Source organism: Parambassis ranga, chromosome 5 (assembly GCF_900634625.1).
Source record: "Parambassis ranga chromosome 5, fParRan2.1, whole genome shotgun sequence".
Lineage (NCBI taxonomy): Eukaryota > Metazoa > Chordata > Actinopteri > Ambassidae > Parambassis > Parambassis ranga.
Window position 1 is genome coordinate 22,260,199 of NC_041026.1, and position 13,862 is coordinate 22,274,060.

The 13,862-nt window shown below is 39.2% G+C and overlaps 1 protein-coding gene across 3 annotated transcripts in view; it reads left to right on the forward strand.

The window, feature by feature from the left end:
• Positions 1–13,862, forward strand: part of slc2a9l2 (solute carrier family 2 member 9, like 2) — an 84,670-nt gene that overhangs the window by 23,945 nt on the left and 46,863 nt on the right. For all 3 annotated transcript variants that reach the window (XM_028405503.1, XM_028405506.1, XM_028405504.1), the window contains 3 exons: positions 2,732–2,864; positions 10,081–10,268; positions 12,101–12,211. In XM_028405503.1, the coding sequence (XP_028261304.1) occupies positions 2,732–2,864; positions 10,081–10,268; positions 12,101–12,211 (432 nt within the window). The remainder of the gene's footprint in view (positions 1–2,731; positions 2,865–10,080; positions 10,269–12,100; positions 12,212–13,862) is intronic.

The following is a 13,862-nucleotide window of genomic DNA, read 5'->3' on the forward strand; positions in this document are numbered from 1 at the left end:
TGTCTGATATGTGTCTGTGTCTGTGCATTCTGTCATCCATCCTGTGGGCGATAGCTTTAGATGCACATATGTATTTTTAATGTGGAAGTGATGGCTACACTGTCAGTCTTCCGATGCATTCAATGGATAATTGTGAATCAAGTAAAATGCTAAAATCTAAATAAACTATTTGATATTTCTTCAAACCCCCCCCCCCCAAAAAAAAAAAAAAACCAAAAAAAAACATGCATACAAGAGACATTTCCTGCTGCCAGTAGGTGGTGTTATGACATTATCATTATATTAGCATAACAATCTGTTCAGACTCAGATGGACAGCAGTATGGTTTTGTCCACATTGGACGAAGTATGTGGATGGTACTGCAAAACATACAGTTCTTCTTCTGTAATGGTGAAGGGTTTGTGGTGGTGCCTTGGCCACACTGAAAAACGTTAGAAAGAGTTTTGGAAAGCCTCTATTCCCTGTGGTGTCACAAGTGAACACAGTGAATGTCAGCTCAATTGGATGAAGTATGTCAGACATGAAAAGTTTTGAAGGAGGGTCAGAAATGGCCAAAAATGATCGCAAAATTTAAAATGGCAGACTTCTTGTTGGGTTAGGAGAGGGGTCCAAGAGACGGATCGATTACCACGCTCCACACAAGGACCAAAGACACTCCAACAGAGATTTGGAAATGTCTCGGAGGAACAGAAAACTCACCAGATTTAACAACTACCCTAACTAATTGCGAGTTGAGTGTGCAACGGGCAATTCAACAAACATCAACTAACACAAGAAGTATAGGACTGTCTGAGCTTCTGCTGCTGCAGAAAGCTCACAGAGATTCGGACAGATACACAGCCAAGCTTCAGTCCACCAAAAGTTCATTTGAGGACACTGAGCAACAACATCAAGAAGGTGTTTGAAATGTCAAAAGAGGGATCATTAACCTGAGTGAAAATCTGCAGGCAAACAATCCACTTGAAGAAGGCCATCAAAATTGTCTGCTGCCTGTCTGCACAGGACCAGGACACAGACATCTAGAAGGTCAGATACAAAAAGTCCAGATGCAGCTTCTGTATCAAGCCTGCAGCCTGAGAACTATCAGTAAGGAAAAAATACCAATGCATCCGAACCCATGGAGACCAGGAGCAGCAGACTGAAAACACAGATGCCGAGACCGAACAAGACCAGCAGAATGTGGAACAAGCAGCAAATACCAATGAAGACAAAGGCCCCGATCACACTGGAGAAAGTCATTCCAGCTAGAGTAGGATTGAGCCCAGACAGCCTTTAAGCTGGATGCGTTCAGACCTATTTTCAAATCTGGCTAGCACACAGTTGTGTCCGCACTCAATCCGGCTTCATCCAGCGTGTTTGCTGTTCTCCAAACCACTAGGTGGCGCCTCGTGATATGGCTGATAATGTTTCGCTAGCCACATTTGCGTTCACACCTGAGCCACATTTGAGCCAATCCTGCTAGATCCACCTCTCGAGGGTGGATCTTCTATGATGGAATCTTAATCAATACTTACAATAAATAAATATATATATATATATAAAAATATATATAACATTGACTATATTTAGTGATACGATAAAAGATATAAGATAAGACTTTATTGATCCCCGGAGGGAAATTGAGTCGTTACAGCAGCAGAACAAATAATAAGACATAATGCTAATAAAGTAGCATAAAAAACTAGAAACAGATAAGTAACAGATAATCTAGAATTAATAATAGAATTAAAAAATAAAATAATAAAACATGAATGTCATGAAATAAAAAAAAACCTATAGGAGTATTATACTGTTGGTTATAATATTGCACAAAAGGAACTGTGACTTTTCTTTTCTATTTTTATATATCATGTTTCTTAAAAAAATAATAGAGAAATTTAAAATACAGGTGGTTGTATGGTGGGCAGAGGAAAAAGAACACAGCAGCACAGCAGCAGTCCTAAGTGATACTGTTGTTGTACAGTCTGACCACTATTGGGACAAAGGACCTCCGGTAGTGTTCCCTTTTGCACTGAGGGTGCAGCAGTCTAAACAAGGTCCCCACTGTCTCATACAGAGGGAGAGAGCGGTTGTTCCTCATGCTTGACAGCTTGGCCAATATCCTCCTCTCACCTACAGGGTTCACTGAGTCCAGGGGACAGCCTAGGACAGAACTAGCCCATGACCATTTTGTCCAGTTTTCTCTTGTCCCTGGCTGTAATCCCGCCATAGACCACTGCATAGAAAGTTGCTGATGCAACTATGGTGTCATAGAAAGTCCTTAGTAGTGTCCTACAAACACCAAAGGACTTTAGTCTCCTCAGGAGGTGGAGGCAACTCTGGCCTTTCTTATATAGGACACTTGTGTTATCTGACCAGTCCAGTCTATTGTTGATAGGAACACCCAGGTAGATGGAATAGAATAGAATACAATAGAAGTACTTTATTCATCCCAAGCTGGGACATTTTGCTACACACTATAGGCAATATACAGGCACTCAACATACTAAAAATATACCTCTAACGGTTAGATAATAGATTTTATATTATATGTGGTCCTGGCTTGAAATAATTTTCTACTGAATTATAGCCTTTAACTATATCGAGTGTTCATTTTCACCTAATTATAATTATAATGTGTTGTATTTTATAGACCTATAGTAAGCCCTGCATAAGTAAATAAGCCCATGTGTGCACCAACGTTTTCAGTAACAGCCCTCTAATACATCTTTCATGTCTGATTCCACTGCAGGAGTCCCGGTGGAACTACCTGTTTTCCTTCTTGGCGTTTCCAGCCATCCTGCAGCTGTGTGTGCTGCCCTTCCTCCCTGAGAGTCCTCGCTACCTGCTAATGGAGAGGAGGGATGAGGCAGGAGCAGAAAGAGGTATTGCATGCCGGCTTCCACACCAGGCTCTGGTGTCTCAAAACACATTTGTGATGTAATTTTTTAAAAGCAGATTTCTGGTCTTTACAGCAGCCACATGCTTACAGGTTTTGGGAAAAAAAATAATTCTACAGGGGTAAAGCTGCACAGATTACCATGGTACATATTTCTGCAGGAGGCTGATAAAGTTCTTACAGCAGCCAGAGGCTCATGATTATTTTCCTACTGCAGAGATTTGTGGTTTTAACAATAGTTTGCAAATTATTTATGTTAGTATTAAAGGATAGGTTCATTTAAGTTTTTTTTTTTGAAAACATTCATCCTGTTTTTGGCCAGTGTTTTAACTCAGATTAAATTATTTTCTTTTAAACCCAAACTTGTATAAACAAGATGCAAACACAAAATCACATGCCTTGGAATACACTTCACACAAGCACAAGGAGGCGTATGTAGGGCAGTAGTGAAAAAGTGTGTAAGGAAGGCTGGTGGAATTTAATGACCTGTGCTGCTCAGTGATTTATTTCTTTCCACACCAGTCTTTTCCATTCCCCACGATAACAGCCGTGGCTGTAGACCTTTTTATAGAGGACATTTTGGCATGTTACAGCAGGAATAGAATTAATAACACTGATGATAAGACAGTTCCATTAAATGTCCCATGACAGTGAACCAGCATGCAGATTAACAGGAAGTCACCTGAGTGAAATTATTGTTTCTTAGTCTGCACCTACACTGATTTAATGACCCTGATTTAGTAAAGATAGTGTAATGTTGTTAAGGATGGATGACTGAAAATCATCATAAACATGTAGCCATCATCAATGAGGTCTGTCACCTGCAACCTGTAATACTGGTTTTTAATTTTGTGACCAAGATTTTGGATCCGAAATTAGCCAGAAGAGCTGAGTTTTTTCTTTATTTTTTTCTGAAGGTTAATGTACTCAAGGGGTTTGTAAGAGAACATGTTTTTGCTTTTTTTTCTTTTCTTCTTTTTCTTTTAAAATATAAAAGGTTGAAGTGAGGCAACTGGACTTGTAGAGTTTTCTTGAAGATGTTTGGCTCCTCCTCCGCTTCATCAGTTCTTACTGTTTGGTGGGGAATCAGATTTATATGAGGTAGAGGACCTTAGTGGGTGGGTCTGTGTGATCTGGATGACTTGAGAATCTTCATTAACTAGTTTGACTTAAATTAAAAAAGCCATCACAGTGAATACTTGTCACACCTACATGAAGTCTGAAGTCTGAATGAGGTCTAAAAACAAACATGTAGTGATTCTCAAGCAAGTTCTGATACATCACACATACATCATGTTAGTATTTTACTATTAGGAGCTGACTGAGAGAAGGAGTTCTCTTTGCCTCTCTCAACCTCTCCTCAAACTGCTCCCTCAGGAAGGTGCCGGGCTTTTGTTCTGTATAATGTCCATGTCTATCACAGTAAACGCACCACTCCACCAGCCATCAGCATTATGCAATGTGATTCCTGCAGCATGCATTGGATCGCATTGATCACATTGATTAAATTATCCCATATTGACCCATGTTTTGTTTTTGTCTAAGCCCTGAGCTTGCAGTGGTTTGGCCCTGCTGGAAGGACTAAATGTTACAATGCCAGTTTTCTAACAAGTACAAATAAAACAGGTTGTTATTTTGATGCTGCTGAGATAGCAGCAAGCTGAAAATGTATCCAGCATGACAAATAGCACAGCTGATGAAAAATAATTACAAGTTAGTTCAGATTTGTTAAACTATGTTTTAACTGCAGGAGGTCTCTTCGTAGCTACCATACATATTCGGCATATGTACTCTCTGAAGCCAGCTATGTTGAAATGTGATGTGTTGGAATGTTAAGACACATGAAAGTATCAGCATGGGGTAAAGACATGTCCCAAACTGCACGTGTTAACGAAGCATGTAGATAAATGTGACGTCAGACACGACTTTGATCAGTTCTGTCTTTGATGTCTTGTGCATACATTATATATGGGTGCTCTCTAAAGGTTTGGAGGCTTGTATTCTTTGTAAAATGTAACTTCCTGGCTGATGCTTTTGAACTCAATGTTGTGCAAGATTTCAGAGAGGCCTCAGTGTTGGAGGACATTAGATAAAGCAGTATTTATGAAGAATAAAATTTATGATGAAATTATACAGTGCTGGAATCGTTTTATTCTGCAGCAATAATAACAGTGTTAGTGATTTCAGCAACTAATCTGGGTTCTTAGATTAAAAGTGATAACTGCACAATAAAATACAATTCTTTTCATTTACTGATGCAAAAGACAGACCAGAAGTGATCCTGTAGAAACTAATTGAACGTATTATGTTTTAAAGGTCTAACTGGTGGTATATGTGCTTGTGTTGTGGCCGGATTTCATTCCAAGCATAGACAGCTGGTGACAATGACTGGCAGAGTGAGTAACTCCTGGAGGAAGAGATGAATGGTTGGTTAAAGAACATCTTTCCCAAACTCCCTTCCGTACTACTGGCAGCCAACATTTTGCTGGCACCGGTCTGCACAGTGCTGCTGTTGTTGGCTTGTGTTACAGCACTGCAGTTGTGGGAATTTGTTGACGAAGCACACAAATCTTGAGGGCTGGCCCTGTAGTGTCCTATTATCATCATACTGTGTCAGACAGGAACAGCGTGTTCTCTTGCACCCTGTCTTCTCTCTTGTCATGCCATATATCTGCAGTGGTCCTGTCCACCATTTGAAAGGTTACAGGGGTTGAAGATGAGATAAGTTTGTATACTAAAGGCTGTCAGTGTGATTGACAATCTCTCTTAATTTTACGATTGCCTTGACTCCACAGTATTCAGTATGTCAGAACGCATCGTCTTTGATGAACACTGTACTTATTCTGCAGAGACCAGAAATATAAACTATATAATATGACACGGGCTTTCAACTTTTCACCACGCCAATTTAATCTTGACTTGACTTTTTATTTTCTTTTTCTTTAGCTAAAGACAGTGTGGTAAGGTTTCTGGTCTCTGACATTCAGTGGAATTCCATACGCAGTCTTATTACTTTGCTTTGCTTTCTGGATGATTTTAGACATATCAGACTCCCAGTGAGTACATTTTCATATACCTGCTTTGCTCTGTTCCATTTCATTTAGCCCTTCATGTGTTATCAGCTTTACCTTTATACGTAGACACTGTAGAATTGTTTTCTCTGTTTGAATTAAAAATGCACCTTCTGAGCATTCCTCTGCAGCTGCAAATACTGTATGTAGTTCCCAATAAATCCACTTCTTAGACTACTGTTTTACTGAGCTTTCTAACAGAGTGAAATATTTGCATTTTCAAAATTATGTATCTCCCAACACGTAGCAGAAAACAGGTCATTATCTAATAAATTTTAAAATATCGTACACGATTATTTGGCATAGAGGGTGCAAAGATTGTGGCTTCTTTCAGGCACCATTAGTGGGATTATTATTGCAATTAACCCTGAGTCCTGTTTTACTTTCACTAGTGCAGAAGGTGCATTATTTGTTGTGATTAGAGGTGATCTGGCCTCATAACCCAGGCAAGTGGAGGCAAAAAGACAGGGAGATATCTCCACACTCCACACTGTGAACAGCAACCAAAGTAGGCCAGAGGTAACTCACTGACCAATCAGTGCTCCATTGCCAGAATGTTGGTATTCTTCTTTATATCTTTTTTTTTTTAATCTAGCAGCAGCTGTAAAATATAACCATTTGACTCCATTGACTATTATTAAGAACTAACTTTTGTACACTATTACATCTGCTACAGGATGTTATCAGTGGTTTCAGGGGGTGGTTGATGTCATTTGCTTTTTATTCTTGGCTTTGTCACTGTCATCTGAAAGAATGGGAGCATGGGGGCAGTGTTTGTGTGTGTGATCTCGATGTGCTGGTGGTGTGCACACTGTAAAGGGAAAAAAAACAAGCTCATCTTTGATTGAAACTACAACGCATCCACCTTAACACACCACTGAGTCCCATCAGATCATTTCTTATTGAACCTTTCACACCTCTCTCATTGAGGTTTTTATTCCTAGTGTAATATTGCAGAAATAGTAGGTCATTCACAGTTTATGCTTCTTTTAAATCTCTTTGTTGCACCACATACCCCTGCCTTCTGGCAAAGTGAGAGTCTGGTCAAAACAGTGACACAGAGTGGAGCCCCGCTGTCCTCCTGCAGGGAAAATAAAATAGGATGACTCCATGGGGACAATGACACTGTTGGACACCATGTCATAGTCTTGCAAAGATCAACATTATGCCGTACACCTTACATAGGCAGCCACAGCGTGATTCTGGTTAAAACTGGGCTTCCATATTTTCTATCAGCAGGGAGAGGCAATTAAATTCTCATTTACATGTGCTAATCTACACAATAATAATGGTGAGGCGAGACTTCATGGAGGCATTCACTCTAGTGATCAGGATCCTTCCAGCATGGCAGCTGGTTTCTATCCATTTCTAAAATGTGTTATAGTTTTGATGTTGCTTCTTTTCGCTTCAGTTTTTTTGTTGCTTCTTTTCTCAGCAAAATTTTGACAACCTACATCTGGGAGCTGACTTTTTACTATATATATTTAATGGAGAATGTAACACGTCTGTCCATTTTGTCAGACATACAGTATGTGTTGTAAATCAAACATATTTTAGTCTGGTTGTGCTGCACACTAAAACACATGGTTCTGGGTTAGGATTAGAGTACTGTGCTTGCACTTAGACTTCATACTTTACAAATGTTGCACCACACTACCCTGGAGAGAGCAGCTCACACTTTAGTTTGGCAGGTCATGCTGTTTCTTTTACGGGTGGTGTCCACAGCATGTGCCATTGAACTCCCACATCCTAATGACCGGATTTTTGTCCCTGTGTGCTTTTAGAGATTCAATATTTGGGGTTTGTTCTTAACCTGTATGCACCTGAGCTTCCCATAACCCCAGGTGTTCACCTCTACAGGAGAAAGGATTAAAGTGAGGAAAGAAGTGTCTTTACTTATTCCCTCCAGTCCATCACATCCAAGAAGCACAAGTTCAAACAGTCTACCAGCAAAGATAGAACTGACTAAAATAAAGCTGGTCAGCTCCTCTCAGATTTGAAACGCGTTTCTGGTTTCTTGTTTAGTCCCCTAGTAGAGAAGAGAATATTACAACAATCAATCTAATATTAATTAACAAGGATATGTAATGGAATACCAGGCATTAACATCTATGGATCATCTGGATCTCTGAGAGTAAAACTTGATCAGACTGCTGAGGTGCAAACAATGTGAAAGGGCATTTAGCTTCCTTACATCAGTGCAGCTTCCAGACAGACAGACAGAGTCATCTGTGCTGCAGTGAAAAGTAATATTGTGATGCTGAATAATGTATCCCTGAGGAAACATTTAAACTGCGAACATGACTGGACAAGTTGTAGCCTCAGGGCATGCCACAAATCTTTAATGTTACCCCGGTGGACTTTTCTGGTAAACAGACAATTTCATTTTACACTGTTTATACTTTAGAACCAGCCAATGTAATGAATGCATTCACACTACAGTGTGAAAACAGTTCCACCGTTTATTGAAATCTTTATTTTTTAATGTCTGAATAAAACTCATAAATACATAGGAATGTTATTGAATGCATGAGAAATAAGACTTTCAAGGGTCACAGCCAACTGTTCTTTCTCCAGATCTAATTACTATAATACTTCCTCAGCTGAAAAACGTGGGATTAGATCTATATGTCCGCCCTTAAAAACAAAACCTGAGTGTATTTCTCTGACCGTTCATGGGGGCAGGAACTTGTCTCGATGGCAGCTAATAATGGCAGCCATGTGTGAGCGGTTCTTTGTAAAACATGAATTTGTCCAACCCCTTCATCAGTTTTTAATCCCTAACCTTAACCAGCCACTTTTATGTTAAAACCAGCTGCTGTTAAAAACAAAACTTTAGGATTCATGGGGGGGTAAATCCCCGGAATTCTGAGTGAAAGTCCAGGGTTTTGGATCCTCCAGCCCTGACCTGCCTCTGTAGGACTTTCGCAGCTTTATTGAACTCGGCTAATACGATCATGTTCCATTAACACACGCAAAATAATGTATGTCAGAAAATACATCCATATGTGTTGTTAGCAGAAACTTAACCATGAGTTGTATCTGGCGGGTGTTTTGATGAGGATGGGTCACATAATACCCATGAACCACTGTCTGTAAGAAGCCTGGTCAAAATGGATCAGTGTTAAACTCAAAGAGTTGCTGCCTACTAGAACCTCAGTGGTTCTCAGTGGTTGAATGTTACAATTTCCCATTTCAACATTTTATGTTCCCATGCTTGTACATTTATATTTCTAATAAAAAACTCAGTTCTTAGTCATTTGGACTTGTGATTGAACTGATTTGCCCCTTTACCCTGATGTCCTGGTCTGAAATAAGACTCTCTTTTGTAAAAAAAATGTGTGTAAGCCTGTGAATGTACTAATATTCTGTTCTATTCAATGTAGTATGTAAATGGAAGAGAACCCCAAAAAGCAGAGAGCAATTTTAATTTAAAGCAGTGCACTTGCAGACGCATGTGCTCTACACTATGAGAATTTGTGGTAGTTTTAATTTTGGACACCTAGAGTAATACTTTTTCCTCTGAAACACACTGCAGATCCTTCATACTGTGCTAGGGGGTCACTCTAAACAACAGCACAATTTGTGACCCAAGAAATGTGTGTGTGTCACCCAACACATACAGTAAAAAATGAATGAAATTTGTATGCCCTAACTCTTTCATAGCATGTTGCCTTTTTACCGATGATAATTATCATTCCATTCTATAGTTATATTGACAAAGAAAGCTTTAGACATAATGATACATAGTGCATTTTTTTCGTTTTTTTATTTACCACTGGCTTCTTAAACACTGTGACAGAATTTAAGCACACATAACCCACGCAGCAAGAGTGTGGCAGAATAAAGAGCCAAACATTAGGGCCAAAGTAAGGCTTACAATTCCAGCCTGTTGATATGGGATCCAGTTTACTTCACGGGTACCTTCACTTACAGAAATCATGTTTAGCTCCTCAGGTAGTAATTGGATGTTGAGTTGGTAACAAACTGCTCAGTTTGTGAGGATGTCTTATCATTTGCTGTGGAACAAATCCACCACTTCTTTGATCTCAGCATGCTGGTTGTTATTGAGAGATCTTGCGTCCTAGATATTTTTAACACTATGGTTGTGTTTGGTTGTTTACGGCTCAGCCTTCCAGAGGTTTCTGGGGAAGAAAGATGTATCCCAGGAGTTGGAAGAGGTCCACGCGGAGGCACGAGCTCAGGACAACCTACGCACAGTCTCTGTGTTACAGTTGCTAAAGAATCCAGCTGTTCGTTGGCAACTCATCACCATCATCATCACCATGGCCTGCTATCAGCTCTGTGGCCTCAATGCTGTAAGTTGCAGCTCATATCTGTGATCTTTTCCTAGATAACATAAGGAACAGAAATCCTAGATTTGGTTTGCAGCATTGCCAGTGTAACTGTTGTGTATATGAGACTTTCTGTCCCTTCATGACTTACCCCCGACCTTGTCAATAAGTGGCTTTAGGCAAAGGAAGTTTGTTTCTGCTTTACACTCAGGACAGTCACACCACAGACATGGTCATTCTGTTCCACTCTTCAAACACTGTGCACTGCAGGGCATTCCCAGCTGATTGTGTACCAGCTTCTCTGTTCAAGGAATTTAGACTTGTAAAAAAAAAAGTTGTACAGGCAAAGAGTACGATGTAGCTAAAAGATGTGACTCCTGGCACTAATGCATTAAAATATGTAAAGATATAAACATTTATTTGATAAAATACACAATGTAGCTTCAGTCAGCGTACAGGCTCTGACATAAAATATGTTTTGTCTTCTCCCATCAAAATAATATAAATTACAAAAAAAGGAGCTTCAGTTGTTCTTCATCTTACGTTTGCTATGAAAGGTTAACCTAAAAATCTGTAAACAGTCTCCTGCCCCCATTAGAGTGATTCAGTCTCTCTTTACGTTTTGTGTTCAAGCTGTGGGTGAGGAGAAGTCGCTGTGAGTCACTTTGCCATGTGTAGTTTGTTGGCAGGATGAGATGTTTAGCCATTCTTCACCTGCTGTGCTGCAGTGCAGTTGTCCAACTGTGAGACTTACTCTCTCTGTATTGAGCCTGTAGATGTTGTGAATAGTCTGCGCTAAGAACTGCTTACTGCTGCCATCAGCAACCTGAAATAAGGAATAAATAATGACAGGAGTCTACTGAAAACAATTACTTTAGATTTGATAGCTACATTAATTTTTATACATATATAAAAATTAAAAAAATGGCGCACAAAGGTTGAGAATAAGTAATAGACGTGTACCATGTTCTACTAGCAATAAAGAATGCTTCATAGACTACATATAAAAGTAATAAATAAATTGTACTGTTTATTTTTCATGATCAATTTTCATATTTGATTGGTTGATGGACATTTCAGTAATCATCTGTAAAAGTAGAAAGCACAAAGCTCCACTGAATTATCATATATATGAAACGACTTCATTTACATACATTTTCATTTCAAGAAGACTGCAATGTAATTTAGATTACTCTGGAGGTCTCTATTTTGATTTGTCATACTGTATTCACTACCCTCAGATCAGTCAAATGATTCCGGTAAATACTAAAGAGTGAGAATCCTGTGGGAATATTTCAACAGCTTATTTTGCTGCTATAAAACCTTTCATTTCTGAAACGACGACTGAGACACAATCCTGAAACCGTTTTGATAGGATCATCGTTTCAGCTGTCAAATCTCATGATTTGTGTCAGTTGCCTAAATACTTTGTATTCTCTTGACTGTTAGGAAGATTACTGCTGGCCACGGGAGGACAGAAATGCAGGAAATTATGCACAATGCAAAATTGTTGTTAAGCTGTTAAGCTACCAGGCAGCTGTGAGAAATATTTTGATGCTTATTATTAACATACCACTACTTTTCATACAGTAAATGCTAATAAAATAATTTAGCAGCAATAAAAAAATACAGATAAAAATATAGATTGAGTTGTGTTTATTGTGCCTTTAGACACTTTGCTGTCTGAACTTTAACCTCTGCACCCTTTGAGCGAAGATCAAAACTCTTCTTAGAAATAAACTCTTCATCTAATAGTCAAATATAAATGTGCTAAGTATATATTTTGTAAAATTATATGAATGACTTTAACCTCTAATTGTGTGTGAGAGGATAACATTTGTTGTACTGTCCCACAGATCTGGTACTACACCAGTGGGATCCTTCGGTCTGCAGGCTTTGCAGAGAACATCCTCCCCTACATCACACTGAGCACAGGCGCTGTAGAGACTCTGGCTGCCATTATCTCAGTAAGTATTGACCCTTCTGGCTTTGCTTTGGTGCCTCTGATTGTCATTAATTGGCTGAACAGTAAAGTGCTTCATTGAGGAAGGAAAATGCAATTTTTATTCTACACTTTTTAAAAGTTGTCCACAGCTACTTTACTTAACAAAAAGGGCAGCTTAACAGGGAAATGTAAAATTTACTTCTTTGTCTCTAATTTTATGTGTGCCTTAAAAGAGGGAGAAATATTCTTCCAATTCAAAAATGTATATGACCAAATATGTTGTTCTGAAAGCAGCCTATGAGAATGATGTTTCAAAGATGGAGTAGGGAGGGTAATTCCTACTACTAATTCTTTCACCATATTAGCCGACATAATGCTCTTAAGCAAAGTTGCTTGATGGATCCTCACTGCTGCAAGAAGCCGCTCTGACAGTGTCAGCTAAAAACTGAAGTCCTGTCAACAGTTCTGCCCTGGCAGCAGATGGGGCAGAAAGCACTTTGCACCAAACAGCGTAATGAAGTCCTTTGTTGTCTCTGTTGGCAGTGGGGAGATACTGTGACATTTGACATTATGTTATTATGTCAAATGCATTAATAACTGATCACAGCACAGATAAGAAAACACACATTAAATATGAAACAAAACAAAACAGCTATAAAATATGCCACTAACAAGATGACTGTACAGAGAGTCCAGTGGAATCACGTTTCAGCTCATCCTCACATAAACCCAGACATGCTCACGCATGTATCTTCTGCAGTCAGTGTTCTGCACACTTTCCTTGAAAAAAACTGTGATGAAGTTGAAGTGATTTTAATTTTATCGCTTTATTCACCTCCATCACATCTTTTGTTCTCAGGCAACGACCTGTTGAGGCTGACTGACTGTATATTTCTCTGAGGCAGTGGTGTGTGGCCATCATTAGTTACTGCTCGGACATAAATTCTTTAAGAGAAGAGTAGTCGATAGTTGTCTGTACTCAATTTAAATTGTTGCTGTAGAAATATTGACCAACTGATGGTGGATGTTATTGATCCAGAATACACTGCATGAGGTACAACTGTGCAAGCTATATCATTCACTCACAGTACGAGCTACAACACTAGAACCAGAGCCTCTTTTTCTCATGACTGATGGACCGATCAGGGATTTTAGTTTCTTTAACACTTGTTTACCATTAATCCAAATATATAACTGAAATCAATCTCTGAAGAGTTTCCTGAGTGTAGTTGTAAATATTAGCAGGTTTCTCAACATTAATCACTACCATTGACTGTATGGATGGAGCATCTCTGTAGGTTTCTAAACAGACATCTCTCTGTGGGACACTGACTCCACTACGCAGGATAACTTGTCTATAGAGACCAAAATCGTTTTTCTACCAGGTTGTAAACACGTTTGTTCCTGCTGTAAAAATTGACTATTTTGACGTAGGAGCCAGCCCCTAGTGGCTGTGGGGCGAATTGCAGTTTTTAGAACTTTGGTTGCCGCTTGATCACATATAGTCCTCCCACACTCTGTTAATATGAACAAATAAATTAGAATATATTTAAGCTTAATTTAGTTTAATTCACTGAAAGAATCAGGAAAGACAATACTGTTTTATTAAAGCTCCCCTTCAGCATTATCTCCAGAGATGGGCCCTGGTTTCACATTTCCAGTGTCCAGGTTAT